General features: G+C 38.9%; 1 protein-coding gene across 4 annotated transcripts in view; it reads left to right on the top strand.

Moving 5' to 3' along the window:
• Positions 1-21,151, top strand: part of SLC25A21 (solute carrier family 25 member 21) — a 515,811-nt gene that overhangs the window by 442,673 nt on the left and 51,987 nt on the right. For all 4 annotated transcript variants that reach the window (XM_047796066.1, XM_047796067.1, XM_047796068.1 and 1 more), the window contains one exon: positions 18,065-18,131. In XM_047796066.1, the coding sequence (XP_047652022.1) occupies positions 18,065-18,131 (67 nt within the window). The remainder of the gene's footprint in view (positions 1-18,064; positions 18,132-21,151) is intronic.

The following is a 21,151-nucleotide window of genomic DNA, read 5'->3' on the forward strand; positions in this document are numbered from 1 at the left end:
GCATGTATTGCTATAAACTACTCTCTTAGAACTGCTTATGCTGCATCTCATAGGTTTTGGAGTGTCATATCTTTGTTGTCATTTGCTTCTAGGTAATTTTTGATTTCCTCTTTGATTTCTTCAGTGATCCATTGGTTGTTTAGTAGCATGTTGTTTACTCTCTACATGTTTGTGTTTTTTGCAGTTTTTTTCTTGTTGATTTCCAGTCATATGACATCGTGGTCAGAAAAGATGCTTGATATGCTTTCAATTTGCTTAGTTACCAAGGCTTGATTTGTAGCCCAGAATGTGATCAATCCTAGAGAATGTTCCGTGTGCACTTGATAAGAATGTGTACTCTGCTGCATTTGGATGGATTGTCCTATAAATACCTATTAAATCCATCTGGTCTAATGCTTCATTTAAGGCCTGTGTTTCTTTCTTGATTTTCTGACTGAATGATCTGTCCATGGTTGTAAGTGGGGTGTTAAAGTCCCCCAGTATTATTGTGACATTGTCAATTTCTCCTTTTAAGATTGTTATCAGTTGTCTTATATGTTGAGGTGGTCCTGTGTTGGGTGCATATATATTTATAATTGTCCTATCTTCTTCTTGGACTGCCCCTTTGATCATTATGTAATGTCCTTCTTTGTCTCTTATGATATTCTTTATTTTAAGGTCTATTTTGTCTGATATGAGTATTGGTATTCCAGCTTTCTTTTGATTCCCATTTGCATGGAATATTTTCTTCCATCCTCTTATTTTCCATTTGTATGTGTCCCTTGAAGCGAAGTGGGTCTCTTGAAGACAGCATATATATGGATCTTGTTTTTGTATCCATTCAGCCAGTCTACATCTTTTGGTTGGGGCATTTAGTCCATTTATATTTAAGGTAGTTATTGATATGTATATTCTTATTGCCATTTAACTGTTCTGGATTTGTTTTTGTTGCTCTTTTTTCTTCCCTTCTTCTCTTGTTCTCTCCTCTATGATTTGATGATTATCTTTAGTGTTGTATTTGAGTAAATTTTTCTTATTTCTCTGTGTATCAACTGTAGATTTTTTTTATATAATGATTTTTATTTTTTCCATTATAGCTGGCTTATAGTGTTCTGTCAATTTTCTACTGTGCATTATGACCCAGTTAAACATACATGTATACATTCTTTTTTCTCACATTATCATGCTCCATCATAAGTAACCAGACATAGTTCCCAGTGCTACACTGCAGGATCTCATTGCTAATCCATTCCAAAGGCAATAGTCCACATCTATTAACCCCAAACAACCAATCCATCCCAGTCCCTCCCCCTCCCCCTTGGCAACCACAAGTCTATTCTGCAAGTCCATGATTTTCTTTTCTGTGGAAAGGTTCATTTGTGCCATATATTAGATTCCAGATATAAGTGATATCATATGGTATTTGTCTTTCTCATTCTGACTTATTTAACTCGGTATGAGAGTCTCTAGTTCCATCCATGTTGCTGCAAATGGCATTATTTTGTTCTTTTTCATGGCAGAGCAGTATTCCATTATGTGTATATACCACATCTTCCTAATCCAATCATGTGTCAATGGACATTTGGGTTGTTTCCATGTCTTGCCTATTGTGAATAGTGCTGCAATGAACATGTGGGTGCATGTGTCTTTTTTGAGGAAAGTTTTGTCCAGATATATGCCTAAAAGTGAGATTGCTGGGTCATATGGTAGTTCTATGTATAGTTTTCTAAGGTACCTCCATACTGTTTTCCATAGTGGAAAACAGTGCAGAAGGGTTCCCTTTTCTCCACACCCCCTCCAGCATTTGTTATTTGTGGACTTATTAATGATGGCCATTCTGACTGGTGTGAGGTGGTATCCTGTGGTAGTTTTGATTTGCATTTCTATAATAATCAGGGATGTTGAGCATTTTTTCATGTGCTTGTTGGCCATCTATATATCTTTCTTGGAGAAATGTCTTTTCAGGTCTTTTGCCCATTTTTCAATTGGGTTGTTGGCTTTTTTGCTGTTGAGTTGTATAAGTTGTTTGTATATTTTAGAGATTAAGTCCTTGTCAGTTGCATCATTTGAAACTATTTTCTCCTACTTTGTAAGTTGTCTTTTTGTTTTCTTTTTGGTTTCCTTTGCTGTGAAAAAGCTTGTCAGTTTTATTAGGTCCCATTAGTTTATTTTTGCTTTTATTTCTGTTGCTTTGGGTGACTGACCTGAGAAAACATTTGTAAGGTTGATGTCAGAGAATGTTCTGCCTTTGTTCTCTTCCAGGAGTTTGATGGTGTCTTGTCTTATAAGTCTTTAATCCATTTTGAGTTTATTTTTGTGCATGGTGTGTGGATATGTTCTACTTTCATTGATTTACATGCAGTTGGCCACGTTTCTCAGCAATACTTGCTGAAAAGACTGTCTTTTTCCCACTTTATGTTCTTGCCTCCTTTGTCAAAGATTAATTGATCACAGGTGTCAGGGTTTATTTCTGGGTTCTCTGTTCTGTTCCATTGGTCTGTATGTCTGTTTTGGTGTCAGTACAATACTGTCTTGGTGACTGTAGCTTTGTAATATTGCCTGAAGTCTGGGAGAGTTATGCCTCCTGCTTGGTTTTTGTTCCTCAGGATTGGCAATTCTGGGTCTTTTATGGTTCCATATAAATTTTTGGATTGTTCATTCTAGTTCTGTCAAAACTGTCATGGGTAATTTGATAGGGATTGCATTGAATCTGTAGATTGCTTTGGATAGTATGGCCATTTTTACAATATTAATTTTTCTAACCCAGGGTCATGGAATATCTTTCCATTTCTTTACATCTTCTTTAATTTCCTTGATTAATGTTTTAAGTTTTCCTTGGTCAGGTGTATTCCCAGGTATTTGATGTTTTGGGGTGCAATCTTAAAAGGTATTGTATTTCTGTATTCCTTTTCTAATATTTCATTGTTGGTATACAGAAATGCGACTGATTTCTGAGTGTTAATCTTATATCCTGCTACTTTGCTGAATTTGTTGATCAGTTCAAGTAGTTTTTGGGGTGAGTCCTTAGGGTTTTCTATATATAGTATCATGTCATCTGCATACAGTGACAGGGATCATAAAGATCAAAGAGGAAATCAATAAAATAGAGATTAAAAAACAACAGAAAAAGATCAATAAGACTAATACCTAGTTCTTTGAAAAGTTAAACAAAATTGACAAACCTCTGGCTAGACTCACCAAGAAGAGGAGAGAAAAAACCCAAATGAACAAAATAAGAAATGAAAAAGGAGAATCATAACAGTACTACAGAAATACAAAAAACTATGTGAGAATACTATAAACAGTTGTATGCTGACAAATTTGACAATCCAGAAGAAATGGACAACTTTCTAGAGACTTACAGCCTGTGAAAACTGAATCAAGAAGTAGATCAACTGAACAGACTGAACACTAGAAATGAAATTGAATATGTCATAAAAACACTCCCTACAAATAAAAGTCCAGGACCAGATGGCTTGACAGGTGAATTCTACCAAACATACAAAGAGGAATTTGTATGCATCCTCCTTAAACTTTTTCAAACGGTTGAAGAAGGAACACTCCCAAAGACATTCTATGATGCCACCATCACACTAAACGAGACAAAGATACCACCATAAAAGAAAACTATAGGCCAATATCTTTGATGAATATGGATGCAAAAATTCTCAACAAAATTTTAGCCAACTGAATCCAACAACATATAAAAAAAAAGATCATACACCATGACCAGGTGGGATTCATACCAGGTTCACAAGGATGGTTCAACATATGCAAATCAATCAATGTCATACACCACATTAACAAAAGAACAATCAAAACCCACATGATCATTTCAATATATGCAGAAAAAGCATTTGACAAAGTCCAACATCTATTCATGATAAAAACTCTTACCACAGTGCGTATAGAGGGAACATACCTTGACATAACAAAAGCTATTTATGACAAACTCACAGTAAATACAGTACTCAAGGGAGAAAAGCTGAAAGCCTTCCCACTAAAATTCAGGACAAGACAAGGATGTCCACTCTCACCACTGTTATTCAACATAGTATTGGAAGTCCTAGCCACAGCAATCAGACAAACAAAAGAAATAAAAGGCATCCAAATAGGAAGAGAAGAGGTTTGACTGTAGATTTTTGGTTTGCAGTTACCCTGAAGTTTTGATATAGGAGTCTATTTATATATAAGATTAAGTTGTTGGTCTCTTAATTGCAAGTGCATCTCCAGTGTCCTGCATTTGTACCCTCCTCTTCTCATGATTTCTGGTTTTGGTAGCATATCTGCACGTTGGTGATTTCTTACCTTTTCTGTATATATGCCTTTACTGGTGAGCCTTGTCATTTGTGGTATTTTTGTTTCTAGTTGTGGCCTTTTCTTTTCTGCCCAGAGAAGTTCCTTTAGTATTTGTTGTAAAGCTGGTTTAGTGTTGCTGAATTCTCTTAGCTTTTACCTATCTGTAAAGCTTTTGATTTCTCCTTCAAATCTGAATGAGAGCCTTTCTGGATAAAGCAATCTTGGTTGGAGGTTTTCTCCTCTCATCACTTTAAGTATATCATGCCACTTCCTTCTGGCCTACAGAGTTTCTGCTGAAAAATCAGCCAGTAAACCCATCAGGGTTCCCTTGTTTGTTATTTGTTTCTTTTCCCTAGCTGCTTTCAGTATTTTCTCTTTGTCTTTAATTTTGGTCAGTTTGATTAATATGTGTCTTGAGGTATTCCTCCTTGTTTTTTTTTTTAATATAGTACTCATCATGTTTCCTGGTTTTGAGTAAGTGGTTCCCTTCTCATGTTAAGGAAGTTTTCAGCTATTATTTCTTTGAATATTTTTTCTGTTCCTTTCTTTCTCTCTTTTCCTTCGGGCACCCCTATAATACAGACGTTGGTGCATTTAACATTGTCCCAGAGTTCCCTTAGACTCTTTTCAGTTCTTTTCAATCTTTTTTCTCTTTTCTGTTCTGCATCAGTGATTTCCACTAGTCTGTCCTCTACCTTGCTTATTCGTTCTTCTGCCTCTTGAATTCTGCTGTTGGTTGCTTCTAATGAATTTTTTATTTCAGTTGTTATATTTTTCATCTCTGCTTGCTAAAGTTTTAAATCTTGTATTTCTTTGCTTAATGTTTGCTGTAACTTATAAATCTTTGCCTCCAGTTTATTCCCAATGCCTTGCATCATCTTCAGCACCATCACTCTAAAGTCTTTTTCCTGGAGGCTGATAGTCTCCAGATCACTTAGCTGTTTTTCTGTTGTTTTTTTTTTCTTGCTCCCTTATCTGCATTACAGTTCTCTGTCTTTTCATTTTCATAGGTTTCTGGTGTGGTCTCCTTTTTGCAGACAATAGAGTTGTAGCCTCTCTTACTTCTCAAAAAATAGTTAACTCTTTTTTGTTTTTGTTTGTCTTTTTAGGGCCACAGCCACAACTTATGGAGGTTCCCAGCCTTGGGGGCGAATCAGAGCTGTAGCTACTGGCCTGCACCACAGCCACGGCAATGCCAGATCCAGCCGTGTCTGAGACCTACACCACAGCTCATGGCAATGCTGGATCCTTAACCCCCTGAGGGAGTCCAGGGATCAAACCTGCATCCTCGTGGATACCAGTCAGATTCATTTCTGCTGAGCCACGATGGGAGCTCCAATAGTTAACTCTTAATTACTCTTTATTCATTGATAATAATGTGGTGTGAAGTAAACAATTTTTCTTTTTCTTCTTTTTTTAAAAATCTGTTAGGGCTGCATCTGTGGCATATGGAGATTCCCAGGCTAGTGTTCGAATCAGAGCTGTAGCCGCCAATCAGCCTCCACCACACCACAGCAATGTGGGATCCGAGCTGAATCGCCAACCCATACCACAGCTCATGGCAATGCAGGATCCTTAATCCACTGAGCGAGGCCAGGGATAGAACCTGCATCCTCATGGATACTACTCAGATTCATTTCTGCTGAGCCACAATGGGAACTGTGAAACAATTTTTCAAAAGAAGAATGACCATCCAGAAGTCCATAAAGTATGGATAGACTCTGTCTGATTAAATCCATAAAGCCCAGTGACTGCTCATTTATCTTATGTTTCAATCAGTTTAAGTAAGAACTCAGCCACTCAAAAAACTGGTGCAGAGGATTAGGGATGACAAACAGGGCCGTTAACCCTGGCTCAGCTGTTCCTCCATTCAAAACCCAGCATTTTAGTCCCTTCCAGAAACCAAGCAGAGCCTGAGGCCCAAGCACAGGAGACACAAGCGCAAGAAGGATCTAAAGCCAGGAGGTGGAGTGACATTTCTCACTGACCTAACTCTGTCCTTGAGGACCCAAGAGTCAAGCACAGCATTCAAGGCCAGAAGTTTTAGAGTCAAGCAGACTTTGTTCTTATCACAACTATACCACTTACAAGCTGTTTGACTAGTAGGAAACCTGCTTAACTTTCTTGAGTCTCTGTATCTTTTCTATGAAATGGAAAGAGGAAAATCTATTTCATGTAGAAGTTGAATGGGATATAGCTGTAAAGCATTAAGCACAGTGAGTGCTGGTTTTGTTTCTAAAGTTTCTCACAGTAATCTCAATTCCGGTAGAAGACCAAGCTGTTATAATCCTATTCCTTTGGAGCCTAATTGGGTGAATTGTAAGTCTGCTAAATAAGACTGTAATTTGTAACCTACAAATACCCTGGTTCAAGGCTTTGCTCTTTAGTAGGGGTGGGACAATTGTTGAGTTGCATTTAACTGTGATACCACTAGGGGGCACTGCAAGAAATTAATTTGGAACCTACTGGAAAACTGATGGCCATAAGGAGTTAATACCTTTCCAAAAGTGGCTTATATTTTGGGAGTAGCCTACTTAGTGCACAACACCTTTGGTTTCAAACATATGAATTAGTTGTAGCAGAATTCCACAACAGGGTGTGAATTCCTAAGGCACTGGGTCACACACTTAGGTAAGGTTCCATCTGTGAAGGACATCTCTGAATTCTGAAGCTTTCTGCTCCAGCTGTGGTCATACACAGCCCTGCAGCTAGGTCACGCTATAAAATCAGGCCACTTATAACAGTGTACTAACTCATTTCCATAAGCACTTGTGGAGAGAGCTGACATAAAAAACATCTCTTTTCTGGCAGTAATCTTTTGGAATTAATTTGCTCACCTTTTGTGCCAACAGTTTTTCATGCTGGGTAAACAGCTAACACATGGTTGAGCTAGAATTCTAACCCAAGGAGTGTGGCTCCAGAGCCACATCATATTGCTTTGACTGACAGATAGGATTGAATTAATACTAAATGCCAGAGGGTGGTGATAAAGAACAGGAGTGGCCATTGTCAAGTAATTTATAACCTGCATTAAATATGGTAATCATGCAAACAATACATACTCTATTCAGTTAAAAATATACACGTCATTTAGATTGTTAATATGGATACTGAGTCATGTCTGTGTATATGGGCAACATATGTACATGTGTATGTACATGTATTCATATATACATAAATAAGTATATGCATTTCTTATTTGAATATTAGTGCATTCAGTGTAGCATTATCTTAGTTTTACTATGTGTTAATAAGCACATACTGTTATATAAAGGACGACATCTTGGTCAAATATTGCAAGCAGGTACAATCTCAGGATTTTTGTCTACCATCTCAGAGAAGGCTTCCTGGAGAAAATTGAGGTCTTAATTGATTTGGGGACAATGGCACTAGTCTATCAACATTTAACCCTCGCAAGGGGTGTTTAGCTTGGTTCTTTGAACAAAATACACTGAATAAATGAGTGAATAAATGAATGATGACTTCATGGATGGGAAGAACAGAAATCAGAGACAGAGGGGTTAAGAAAAAGGGGATTGGTGAGAGGATGGAAGTGACTAGACTGGAGCAAGGAATTTCTTCAGCAGGACTTATTTAGGAGAGACCTGGGAGCTGTCTGGCAAAGGACTTTTTGACTCCACAGTCAGGTCCTTTTTTTCCTGGTTTTCAGTTTCAGTCCAAGAAACAAAGTTGCTTTGGTGACTTTTTTTTTTTAAGTCTTCTTCTTTGTGGTTACCCTCCACAATGGTGAAGCCCTTTACATGATTCTTACTTCCTGGTGGAAATATGTCCATCTTTATAAGCAAGGTGATCTGCTGTCACTGAAAACTGCTCTACTTTTTGCATAATCAGATCTAAATCAGTCTCTTCCCTTATAGATTAATGGAGCGGTTAACACCATACTATTCTATGTTATTTACCATGTTAGTTGATTCTCAAATATCTTTTTTTGTTTTTTCTTGCCTTAGCATTTTCCATCAGGGTTCTGGTTCTCATATCACGCTAATGCCTTCCCTGGGCTGAGCTGTGCAACATGTTTAGTGCTTCGAATGCCCTGCCAACTTTCCAGGGAATGGAGCCACGGATCTACCTCCTAAATGATACTGACAGCTAAACTAATTTTTTTGTATCTTAGAAAATCAAAGTCGTAGTTTATTTTAGACACATCAACAAAGTTTAATTGTGGTGGTAAAATCATACTGGAAGTTCAGTTTAAAATATGTGTTCAGGAAAACTTTAAAGAATTCCTCCATACAGCATGTAATGAAAGTAGCATGGTTTGGGGTAACAGATATAGCCAAGGACCATATGCAGAAACTCAATTCAATTAATTCTCTATAATGAAAAATAATAACTGTATTATTTGTGCCTGAAGACATGATATGAGTTGAAGCAGGGAAAACTTGTGTTCAGCTATGTTAGAAACTTAGCTGAAACTTTCCTGATGTTGCACTTCCTTGAAGTTCAGTTGCTGCCTTTAAAAGAAGAATCTTTGTCACTTGCTCTTTTTAAGTGGTTTTTCCTCTCCTTTGAAGGATATCTAGTTTTCCCTCTCTCCTTAGCCTAAATGAAAATGGCCCCAAGATGCATGCAATTTTGAGAACTTCAGATTGCAGATTCTACATAATTCAAATAACAGAGCCGTGGAACTCCACTCTTTCATTTGGAGTCTGTGAACCGCTGAGACTTGTGGAGTGTAAGTGATGTCAGAATTTTGCCCTAAAGTGTAGTGTCAAGGCCAGAATTCTTCCCTGGGATATAGGACCCATGCGCTCATAACCCAGGGCTGAGTGCCACCCTCATTGTTTTAATTACAGAGCTATGGAGTGTGGCTCAGAAACTTGGATTTGACTACAGCAGAAGAAAGAAGATATTGTACGCCTTCAATCAGCTTTGTATTAGGAGATCCTTAAAGGGAAAATTATGTGAAAGAAAGAAGGAGGAAGAAAACAAACTAGTAAGAGCCCTATTTCAATATAATTTGGAGAAAATGACTGATTTGGTTTGGTCGTGTTGCCAGAAGAGATGACTCAAGGCTTCCAAACAAGAAATGGAAATCAGGAGGATGCCTGAAGCCTGAAAGAAGAACAAATTGTGAAGATATGATTGACTGTAAGACTTCAAAATCAACTGTACCAAAGATGAGCTTGGATCATTGCCCAGAACAGAACTGAATGGTGATGTTCATTTAGGTCCTGACTGTTGAAACAAAATAAAATGTAGTAATTGTGCTCTGTTAGGTACACAGACATCTTAATGCTTTCCAATTTCCCCAACTGGAGATCTGGTGTCACTTTCCCTGTCGCTCCTATTTCATGCTTCACTGGTGAGAATTATTACCGCTCTGGACTCTTACTGAATGCCAGGTTTTTGGCAAAGAAGTAGGATCCAGGTGAACACATCCGTCTCATGCTGTATGGGAGCATGCTGCAGGTGGCTTTGAAAAGGGCTTTTCAGCTTGGAAATCATTTCTTTAATTGGCCTTTTCAGGCTCAGATGATGTGCACCTCCATCCTGGCGTTCAGCGTGATGGTTGCTGGACCTAGGTTATGAATCTCAGCAGTTTGGGCCCCACAGCCCTTCATCTCCAACAACCAGGGGAAGCCTTGGTCTCCACAGGCAGCAGATTTGTGCAGTGATCTCTTCCGCTCTTAGGTTGGGAAGATAATTCTTTTACGGTTTCTTCATATTGTCTCTCAGTAATCTGTCAGGTGAGCTTTAGGATAACCTTTCTGATGGACAACAGGGTATGACTCCCTCTAAAGGTCACTTGTGAAGCAGCTACACTGTTTCCCTTTCTCTCTGGGAGCCACAAAGAAGAAGATTCCATGTTGTTGCTCCTGAGGCCAAAACCCTGCTTACCAGCCCAGCAACTTCAGAAATTTCCTAGCCTGCCTGTAGGAGCGGTCTAGCTCTCTAGTACAGATGTCTTCCAAACAAACATTTTCTGCAAACTAGTTAGAAAAATAACAGCAAAACCAACAAGGAGGTGACTCAGAGGGGAAAAAAGGAGGGGCAGACAGGATACGTGATTTTTCCATTCCTTTTTGGTTTTTCTACCTGGGTCAGATTTTGAGAATGTTAAGCTCTCTCCTGTCTACCCACTATTTATCGCAAAGTCTTCAGATTTCAGTAACTGACTCAAAGCAGGTAACTTTTTTTCCAGCCATTCAAATGGACTAAAGATGTTGTCAGATCCAAGATGTTTCATTAAGGATCTGTCTGGTCTTTGCGGGGGGGGGGGGGGGGGAATCTAAACTTTGGGCCTTAAACAAGGTAACCTAAAATTGGTCCCTATGAAGGAGAGACAGCAGGATGCTTATTCCAGGGTTTGTAAATGAACCACCGAGTGGATCTCAAAGGAAATTCCACATTTCCTTGCTTCGTACAATCAACATCTTTACTGGTTGGTCTATGACTTTGGAGCCACCCAATATGTTGAATAGCTTTACACTTTAAAAATAGGGGTGAGGGGAAATGAGGGGTAAAATTATTTTGTGGGGTTTGGCATAAATCTGTATCTCAAATAAGCTATGTGTGAGCCGTGTCTTTGAGAAGAACACGTGCATTGCAGTTTTGATCTTCATTTTATAGATGTTCATAAGTAAAACAAGGCCTGTTTTGATTATACAATTAAAAACAAATGCCATCCAATATTGTCATACTCTTTGTCTACTTATATTCCTGAATAACAACTCTCATGAGTATGTGAACCATCGGGATCTAATGGTTTTGGAAACCTGGGACCCCATCCTCATTCGTGCCTATGAACTTCTCCACTTTCCATCTGTGGGGTGGGGGCTCTCTCATAAGTAATTATCCTAATGGGATAGAGTTTAAATGTGTGATAGGCTCCTGGATGTGCTTGGGCTGTGGGATGGAAATCCTGTGAAATCAGATTGTTATGATCATTATATAACTACAGATGTGATAAATTCATTTGAGTAATAAAAAAAATGAAAAAAATAAATAAAGGAAGGAGAGATCTCCAAAAAAAAAAAAAAGAAAGAAAGAAATAATCTAAAAATATTTTTAATGGTTTTCACAGACTCCTTCTAAGTGCTTTGCTTAAGATTTAACAACTATCTTCATTAGGATTATGATTTAAGAATTACAGCTTAAGACTTTTTCAGAAATGGGGCTGTTAAAAACTATTTGCATCAGAATGCTTTTAGCTGTAGGTTAACAGAAAACAAAATTGAAAGCACCTCAAGTAAGAAAGATTTACTTTTAATTTTACATAACCAGAAACCTGGAGGTAGGATGCCAGGATTGGCTCACTGGGCAGCTCAATAATGTCATCAAGGTCTAGGTCTTTTCCATTGTTTGCTGGCCATTCTCAGCTCGTGGGCAATGCTGTCTCACTTGACTGCAGGACACTGGGATCTCATGCAATGAGGACATCTAGCAAGAGAGGGGCTTTTCTTCCCATGCGCCTCTTTTCCTTTGGCTAGAAATCCAAGTCTTGCAACATACATCCCTCCTTCCTTTGTCCAGTGGGCTAGGTCTGGGCCCTGTGTGCATGCTTAATCCACTCACAGCCAGGGAATGGGACCACTGTGATTGGTTTCAAGAACTTTGCCTTACCCACTGGACTGCAAAGGGCTCTCTTCCCTGAGCACAGGGGATGTTGAATACCTGCACCCCAAGGAAGGGAGGGGCAGGTATCTATTGGATCAGTAGTCAAAGGTGCTCCCCACTGATTTTTTGAATAACATCAATTTTTAATATTTAGTATTAATATTTCCTTATTTTAGCATATTACTGAACTATGCATTTTCTTTTTCCCATACTGACAGAATTATCCTGGTGTATCTCTTAAGGGCAAAAATGTATCCTATGAAGGAAGAAAGTCTATCCTAGGGCCTACATTTTTTTCTCATTTTGATCCAACTAGAAAATATTTAACAAACAGCCCAAAAGTTTTCACGAAAATGATCTTGTTGATGTCAGCCCAGATCTATCAGTTATGCAGATAGTTTTTCACATCACTTTAAAACAGAATTGAATGGGAGTGGAATAGAAACCTGATTAATTGCTTCTTCTGCTTCCTCCTAAAATAGGAAATAAGACATTTTTTGGCAACAGAACTTGACTCTTAGAGTTCCTATTGTGGCTCAGTGGTAATGAACTTGACTAGTATTCATAAGGGTACAGGTTCGATCCCTGGCCTCTCTCAGTGGGTCGGGGATCCAACGTTGCCCTTAGCTATGGTGTAGGTTGCAGATGTGGCTCAGATCCTGCGTTGCTGTGGCGGTGGTGTAGGCTGTCAGCTGTAGCTCCAATTCGACCCCTAGCTTGGGAACTTCCATATGCCATGGGTATGGCCCTAAAAAGCAAAAGAAAAAAAAAAGAAATAAAGAAAAGAAAAAAAAACTTGACTCTTCAAAAGTGTTTGTAAAAATAGTTTTATTTCAAGGAAAACTGTAATACCTTAATACCTCAGCTCAGGTATTAAGCTCAGTGGTCAAGGACAGGGACTGTGAGGAAGTGAGTCACCATCCCCTATTTGGTAGCAATATGCTGCTATGTGCTACTAGGCTTCCCCTGCAAAATGAAGAAAATCATTCCTGCCTCAAAGGGTTGTTGTGAGAATTGAATGAGATTAAAATATGCCTACATACATTTATTCTTAGCAGAGTGGCTAGTGCATATTAAGAATTCAACACATTTTGACTATTTTTACTTGTAACAATATCAACAAAAGCCTGTACACATCCAAGTTAACATTGTCCTAAACAGGATAAACTCAAACTCACAGCTTTTAGAAGTAACAACTTTAAAAGATAAATATGAGGTCTTCTGCCCAGTTCTACTACAGTCTTATGGGAGGTATTGCGTTGATTCTTGTGTCTCTTCCAAAGAGCTCTCCAGTTGGCTCAAAACTTAAAGCCACAGTGGTGATTTTACTCTTTTCCATAGATATTAGCATCTCACTTTTCATTCATACAAGGAGTAGACAGAATATGTCAATCTGCTTGTAGAGAGTAAGCAGGACAAAGCAGGTTGATAAGGGCATCAAAATCTCTTCCCTGCTTCCTGTCCTGGTAAGTGACATGCTCTGTATTTCAAGCTAAAATTACATGAAGGCAGAAAAAATGGGCAGAACGAATAGTACATGTGGGTATAAATATTATTTCTTTAGTCCCCCTGCCCCCCAAAAGTATCTTATTCATAAACATTACAATTTCCTTCTTGTTTTTTAGAATGTGTGTATCAGACTTTACATTAGGCAAATTCCCAGTAATTATCTAATCAAGTCAGAAAAGTAGGTCATCAGCTGAGGCTTTGCACATATTCTCTTGTTCACATGTTGGGTGTGACTCTTCAGATTGGTCCAAGTGCCACTCTTACCTGACCAAAGGTGCTCCGTGGGAGAGGGCGTGGCACAGAGGTACTATGGCCATCACTTGGGCTGAGAGAACAACTTCTGGATCCAGGACTTTGGGTTGTAAGTAAATAGAGGACTTTAGTATAAGTGTTACTGGGCATCTCAAAGAATTAAAAGCAAAGGGAAATGTTAACTTCAAGAAGGGTCAAGGCTTAAAGAGATCCTGACAGCAGGATCACACTCAGGGTACCAGCACTTCTCTTCTCCCTCTTGATTCTGTGTTTCCCTGAATGATGGCTGCCTTCTTTCTTTCTTTTCTTTTCTTTTTTTTTTTTTTGTCTTTTTGCCATTTCTTGGGCCACTCCTGCGGCATATGGAGGTTCCCAGGATAGGGGTCGAATCAGAGCTATAGCCTCCAGCCTACGCCAGAACCACAGCAACGCAGGATCCGAGCCGCGTCTGCGACCTACTCACAGCTCACAGCAACGCCAGATCCTTAACCCACTCAGCAAGGCCAGGGATCGAACCCACAACCTCATGGTTCCTAGTCGGATTCGCTAACCACTGAGCCACAATGGGAACTCCTGCCTTTCTTATCACTGCAGACTGACTTTCTCTGAATGACAGAAAATATGACTGTTGTTGATATTCTACTTTATATCTTAGAGTTTCAACCACCTAGAGCAAGCTGGACCTTTTCAGTTCCAATTCCAAAATCTTGGAGAAAAACTGCAAGGTCTAGCTTGGATCGGATTAACTGGGGCAAAGATACAGAATACCATTTGGATCCATTTGGTGAGATGCCCAATCCACCCCTGCCTCCAAGATGTATATTATTGTACTAATATGTTGGTTCCAGTGGTTTAAAAAAAATTAGACGGGGCAATTCTCAACAGAAGAGATTCCAGCCTGACTATTCCGTAAAGGCCGCCGTTGAATGAATACACTGTAAAAATAATGCAAGGAAGTAGGTAGTTCTAACTTCTCATTTGTTACCAAATGCTGTCTGTAGTCCTTGAGAATTTCTCTTTAAAGCTGTTCTTTCACCATTAGAGAGATCGGGATGGTGGGAGCCAGAGTGGGAGGGGGACTGATTGCACATTAAAGGAGCAGAGCAGAGAGAGGAGAGAAAGAGGGCACATCCAGGAAGCATTGCCAACATGAACCAGAGGGCTCTGGACCTCCCAGATCTTTCAGATTAAATCCTTATGGTTCTCCCAGCTGCCTCTCTTCCCTCCTGCCTTACACCTCTTTTTTAATATTTTCTCTCATCATTTTAAAAATGAAGACCGTCTGTGTTTGTTATAAGACTTCTGTCCTCCTCCAGAGAAGCAGTCCTTCGCTTTAGGCAAAAGTTTGAAGCAATGCGGCATCTTGAGGAAAGTGCTTGTCTGTGTCCTCTTATTCCTTTTCTTAGAATAACCAAATCCGAGAGTTGGAGTAAAACAACCTTGAGGACCATCAAGTCCTTCCATTGCTGTGTCCATCCATCTCTGGCGTCCATGATGCGTGGTCACTCACCCAGACTGCTTGATCGCGTACCAAGGGGAACTCTCCACTTTTCAAGAGAGCCCATTCTATCTTTAGATAGTTCTGACTATTAGAAGTACTTCCTTATATTAAGCTCCTACTAAGATAAAAATATGTCTTTCCTTTTTCTTCCACCTGTACAGTCCTAGTTCTATGACCTGGAAACAAACAGAAAAATCTAATCTCTTTCCTACATGCTTCATTTTAAAAAAATCCATCATGTTCATCATATTTCTCCCTAAGATCTTTCTTCTTCAGGCTGAGCAATTATTTGTCCTATATCTGTTCTCCATTTTATGGGATTTCAAGGACCTCTATTAACTGAGACACTCTGTTCTAAAAGCTTTACTTACTCAAATGTTCTTCTTCATTTCCCCCTCTATAACCAGAGTCTTCCAGATGTGAAAAAATTAGCACGAAAGGAACAGAACTAAGTATGTCTTTCATTATAAATATAAGAACTTCTATTCAGGAAAATAACATACTATCTTTTAGGAAAAACAAACCTATGCTTAGTTGCTTTCATGCTGGAAATCATACAATAATTAATTTATAATAAATTTAGGAGTTCCCATTGTGGCTCAGTGGGAACAGATCCGACTAGTGTCCATTAGGGTGTGGGTTTGATCCCTGGTCTCACTCAGTGGGTTAAGGATCTGGCATTTCCATGAGCTGTGATGTAGGTCACTGATGTGGCTCAGATCCCACATTGCTGTGGCTGTGGCATAGGTTGCAGCTGCAACTCCAATTTGACCCCTAGCCTGGGAACTTCCATATGTCACAGATGCGGCCCTAAAAAGAAAAAAAAATTAATTTATAATAAATTTATGATAAAAAGTATTTAATTTTTACAAGTGAACTTCAGGAATCAATAGCTGGCATTAGAATGGAAAGGAGGTAGGGGAAATTCATGTATTCCCATAGTTCTTCAAATCATATGTCTGCTTTACTTCCTATTAACAAATGCTAGCACTATCCATTAAGTCAGAAATAATGGACAGAGTAAGCCCAGATCAGGGGATCATTTGATTCCTCTCCCTCTCTTCATGAAATCCTTAAGCTTTTTTTTTGCTCTTTAGGGCCTCAGTTGTAGCATGTGGAAGTTCTCAGGCTAGGGATTGAATTGGAGCTATAGCTGCTAGCCTACACCACTGCCACAACAAAACACCAGATCTGAGCTGAGTCTGTGACTCAGCTATATCACAGCTCATGGCAATGCCAGATCCTTAAGCCACTGAGTGAGGCCAGGGATCGAACTTGTGTCTTCATGGATTCTAGTCCATGAATTCTAGCTTGGTTTCTTCTGTGCCACAGTGGGAACTCCCGAAATCCACAAGCTTAACAAATATTTGTGTCCTGGTTATATGCATGTGCACACGCACACACACACACACACATGACTCTGGGTTAAGCACTATAATGCACACCCAGCCCTCAAAGAGCTAGCAGTTCAGAAGCTGTACAACAAGTCTTTTGCTCTCTTCACTGAAGGGTAGTGTGTAAACCACTGAATTCAGAAAGAGCAGGAGGTCACCATATTTGATTGGGTAGCACAGCAAGTTAGTCTAAATAATCTTTTAGTTTTCTTGTTCCAGAAGCACAGCTAGAAGCAGAAGCCAGCTTCAGTGAGCTGGAGTGAAGCTTGAGGGGCCAATCAGCCTTCTCTAGGATATTAAATGGATATCCTAAACTAAGGACATGTTGAATCCTGCCTTTGTCTGTAACCACTTATGGGCTCATCAGGAAAACTGATTATTAGAAAATAATGCAGAATGTTATTTTCTGTTGAAGAGAGGTTTAAATGAGGGTTTTGGGTTTAAATGAGGGTATTGCTATACATATAGAAAGATTCCAGGGCAGAAATATTTAAAATTTGAATCTTAAAATCTAATGAGACATAAATGGTGACTTTTTATAAAACTTATCATAAACACATGGCACTCGTTCTGTTTTTTTCCTAAAAATTCCTGATATGTGACCACGTGTCCCTCAATATTGACAATAATAGCTGTCCCATGCCCTGTGAGGTTGTATATCAGCAAGGGAGCTTGAAATTTCGTCTGTCAACATATGCTCCTATAATTAGCTCTCCTTAACCTTCTTCCTTCTCCATCAAGGAAGTTATAAAAATTATGACTAATTCAGCGAGTTCCCATTGTGGCTCAAAGGAAACGAATCTGACTAGGATCCCTGAGGACGCAGGTTCTATCCCTGGCTTGGCTCAGTGGGTTAGGGATCCAACGTTGCCGTGAGCTGTGGTGTAGGTCAGAGACACGGCTCGGATCTGACATTGCTGTGGCTGTGGCATAGGCTGGCAGCTGCAGCTCAGATTCGACCCCTAGCCTGGGAACGTCTATGTGCCTCAGGGCAACCCTAAAAAGATTTTTTAAAAATTATGACTAATACAGGACAGGGCTGGGAGCCCTAGTTCCACAGTCATAGAGTTTGTTAATTCCACCATGTTAGTAAAGCTAAAATTGAGAATTTCATCACCCATTAGCCTCAGCACTTTCAAATCTAGCAGGCTCAGGTGTAGCCCTAGCCTCACTTGGTCACCACAGGGAGGATATGCAAGATGGTAGACTACTTGAGGCTACCAACCACACAACTGAGAAAATCAGTCCAGAATTCTTTAGATTAAGGAGGGGTTGACTTTATCTTTAAGGTACGACTTGTGATTTTGTTTAGCAACTTACCTAAGGGGTTCAGTCTCAGTATCACTTATTCTTCTTCTGAGTCTCATAGTGCTATTAATGTAGAATTCATAATCTCTCCACTTTAAAACAAAGGAAGACTTCGTGATAGATGTGCTACATTGAATAATTGTGAATACCTTAAGATTAGTTGCTTTGTCCATAAACAAAGGCAGAATTACCTGTTTCCTAATTCCCTTACTGATTTAAAATCCTTTTATTTCCCTAATAGGTTGTTTGGTTTTTACAAGGGAATTCTACCACCCATCTTGGCTGAAACACCAAAAAGAGCAGTGAAGGTAAATGCCATGTGCCTTCCCACTGAGTGAACAGTGACTGTAGTATGAGCTTCAGTATCAACACATCCCACAGCAATATGGGACATAGATGGGAATTAAATATAGAACACTAATTCTTTTTTTTTTTTTTTGTCTTTTTAGGATCACACCCATGGCATATGGAAGTTCCCAGGCTGGGGGTCTAATTGGAGTTGCAGCGGTCAGCCTACACCACAGCCATAGCAACACCAGATCTGAGCCGCATCTGTGAACTCTGCTGCAGCTTGCAGCAATGCCAGGTCATTAACCTGCTGAGTGAAGCCAGGGATCAAACCTGCATCCTCATGGATGCTAGTTGGGTTCTTAACCTTCTGGGTCACAGCGGGAACTCTCTAACATTTTAATGCAGAAATTAAAACATAATTTGTATTATAATTAGACTTGGTCTCTCAAATATTGGCATATTGTTTGTGAATTTTTTTTCCAGAAAAAAGCATTTCCTTCTAATGGGGAAATTACACAGAAAGCACAGCAATGGGGTTCCCTGGTGGCCCAACTGTTAAAGATCCAGCATTGTCACTGCTGTGGCTCAGGTTGCTGCTGTGGTGCGGGTTTGATCTCTGGCTTGGAAAAGTCTGCATGCCGTGGACGCAGCCAAAACAAACAAGCAAACAAACAAACAAACAAACAAACAGCACAGTGGTGAATGAAATTAATGTAATCAAACCACAGCAGCTACAAAAGAGCTTGGGCTTTTTCTCAAGGCAATTCATAAAATTGCTTTTGGAGCAATAATTATTAAAGTAAGAGAGAAGGAAAGGAGGGGAGAGAAGTGAGGTAGAAAAACCTTTCTCCCTAAATCATGCTCATTTTATGAACAGAGCATATGGTTCTCTTTGTGTATGATTCTCAAAGAACACATTTCTTTGGTGTGCTAACTTCATTTCCCCCTGGTCTCCTCTGTTAAAATTCTCTATTCTGGTTTTTACGGAATAATTACTTCCACTACGCTGACTTCCATTCTTGAACCACATAACTCTGGAGGTTTAGATACTACATGCTGGTTCAGAGAGATCTAGTGGAACCTCCTGGGGAGAAAGAACTAAATGTGATCATGCTTTCAAAAGCCTGATCATGGTGACTCTAATTGGCATTGCCCCCCTCTCCCACACCACTGACATCACCAAATATGGCTTTGTCTTCTCATAGTAAGGATAACATATACTTAGACTGAAAGGCTTCCTTTGCAGCTGCTGGCGTAAGGCTTTTTTTTTTTTTTTTCCACACACATTACTCAATTTGCATTCCCAGTATTCCTGAAAAGTAAGAAAAAGCCGCTTGTATACTTTTTATCAGTAAATTAAGAGGATGACTGGGTTAAAAATTATGATTAAAAAACCTAACATATATACACAGACACCGAACTTTTACATTGTGTCAAAATGGAAATTTAATGGGATTTGATTCAGCTCTAGAATTCAGGAAACAAATCTTTAAAACATGCTTTCTCTATAAATTCATCCTCTTCATTGCCACAGTTTTTGTGACTTTATATTATTACTTCAATACAACTTTCATTATAAAGATCTGAATCGCAGTGGAGAATCTGGAAAAAGTTCACCAAAGTACACAAGAGGGCTGAATTGAATTATGAAATGGCTTCACTTGATAAAAGATTGCCCAAGTAAACAAACAGAGCAGGGTTCCTGTTCAAAAGGAAAGTCACTTTGTCTCCATGGAATAATATATTCATTTGTTCAGAGTTTTACATATATAAATAAAGTAAACTATAATCAGGGTTTTTCCTGGAATATTTTTCCTTAATACTATACATTGGAGACAATTTGAACTTTAAGAGGATTAAGGTTTATCAATGTTGAACAGTCTTTTATGGAAGAAAAAAAAAAAGTTGAGCTGTACAAAATTGAGTTAGTCTCTACTTAGAAAAAGCAATGCTCCCTGCCAGAACAATGGTTAACAGATGAACTTTTGGGCAACTGGATATGGTGTATGAGTCCCAGACATCTTGTTTCAAGTAGATTTTACCTTAAAATTATTGAGACATATGGTAAGTATGTTGGCTTTTTAAGTATAACTTCAAGTTAAGCGTATCTTTGCCAGATGGTTAGCACTAGTTTTTCGACACAATTTATGAAAACATTCTTTTTTTATAGATATTTATCTTAGGATTTGTGAGGAAAGTGATCATCTGATTGCAACCATTTCATACATCGTAAACTGCTTCACTATATGTCATCAAAGTTTACTGTGAAAAAATATTCAGAGACCATGGATATACACATATACATGCATATATATGTAAATATGCATATATCTTTGTGGTCTCTGAATATCATATATATGATATCATTCATATATATGTATATATGGAGAGAGACATTGTCTGGAAACATTTTTTTCTGTACTTTTTTCTTTGAAATGAGATTCATCATTAAAATAATAAAACTCATTGATGCAAAACAAGCAAACAAACAAACAAACGTCCCCTTTCACAAATGAAGACAGAATTTTTATCGCAGTTAGTAAAAGGAAATGAAGTACTTCAAAAGAGACCAGCTGATCGCTTAGAGATGGCAGGCGCCGCATACCAGGTTCGGGGTCTAGTCCTGAGCTTCAACAGGTCCAGAAACACCATTTTTCTGTGGTCAGGCTCTCAAGGACAGTTTAATGCTAACCACACTCAAGAGAGGTTATAAATTGCTGTTTGTTCACCACCATATCCTTATGTTTATCACAGTGTCTACACATAGTACATGTTCAATGGATATTAGATGAATAAATGAAACATATATAAAGAGAAACAGAAACAAAATTTATTACTCTATAACAGGATACATTCCTGTCCTGTTCCCCCAAATTCCCACATCTACTATTCAGAGTTTTCGAAAGGCCATGACTCCTGTTTCCAGCCAAGATGAAGTCACAGGGACCAGATTTACTCTCCTGCCTCAAACAGTGAAAACAGAAAATGAACAAAATATACGACACCACAATTTTCAAGACACTAGACATGAGACAAG

The sequence above is a fragment of the Phacochoerus africanus genome, chromosome 9, assembly GCF_016906955.1.
Source record: "Phacochoerus africanus isolate WHEZ1 chromosome 9, ROS_Pafr_v1, whole genome shotgun sequence".
Classification (NCBI taxonomy): Eukaryota; Metazoa; Chordata; class Mammalia; order Artiodactyla; family Suidae; genus Phacochoerus; species Phacochoerus africanus.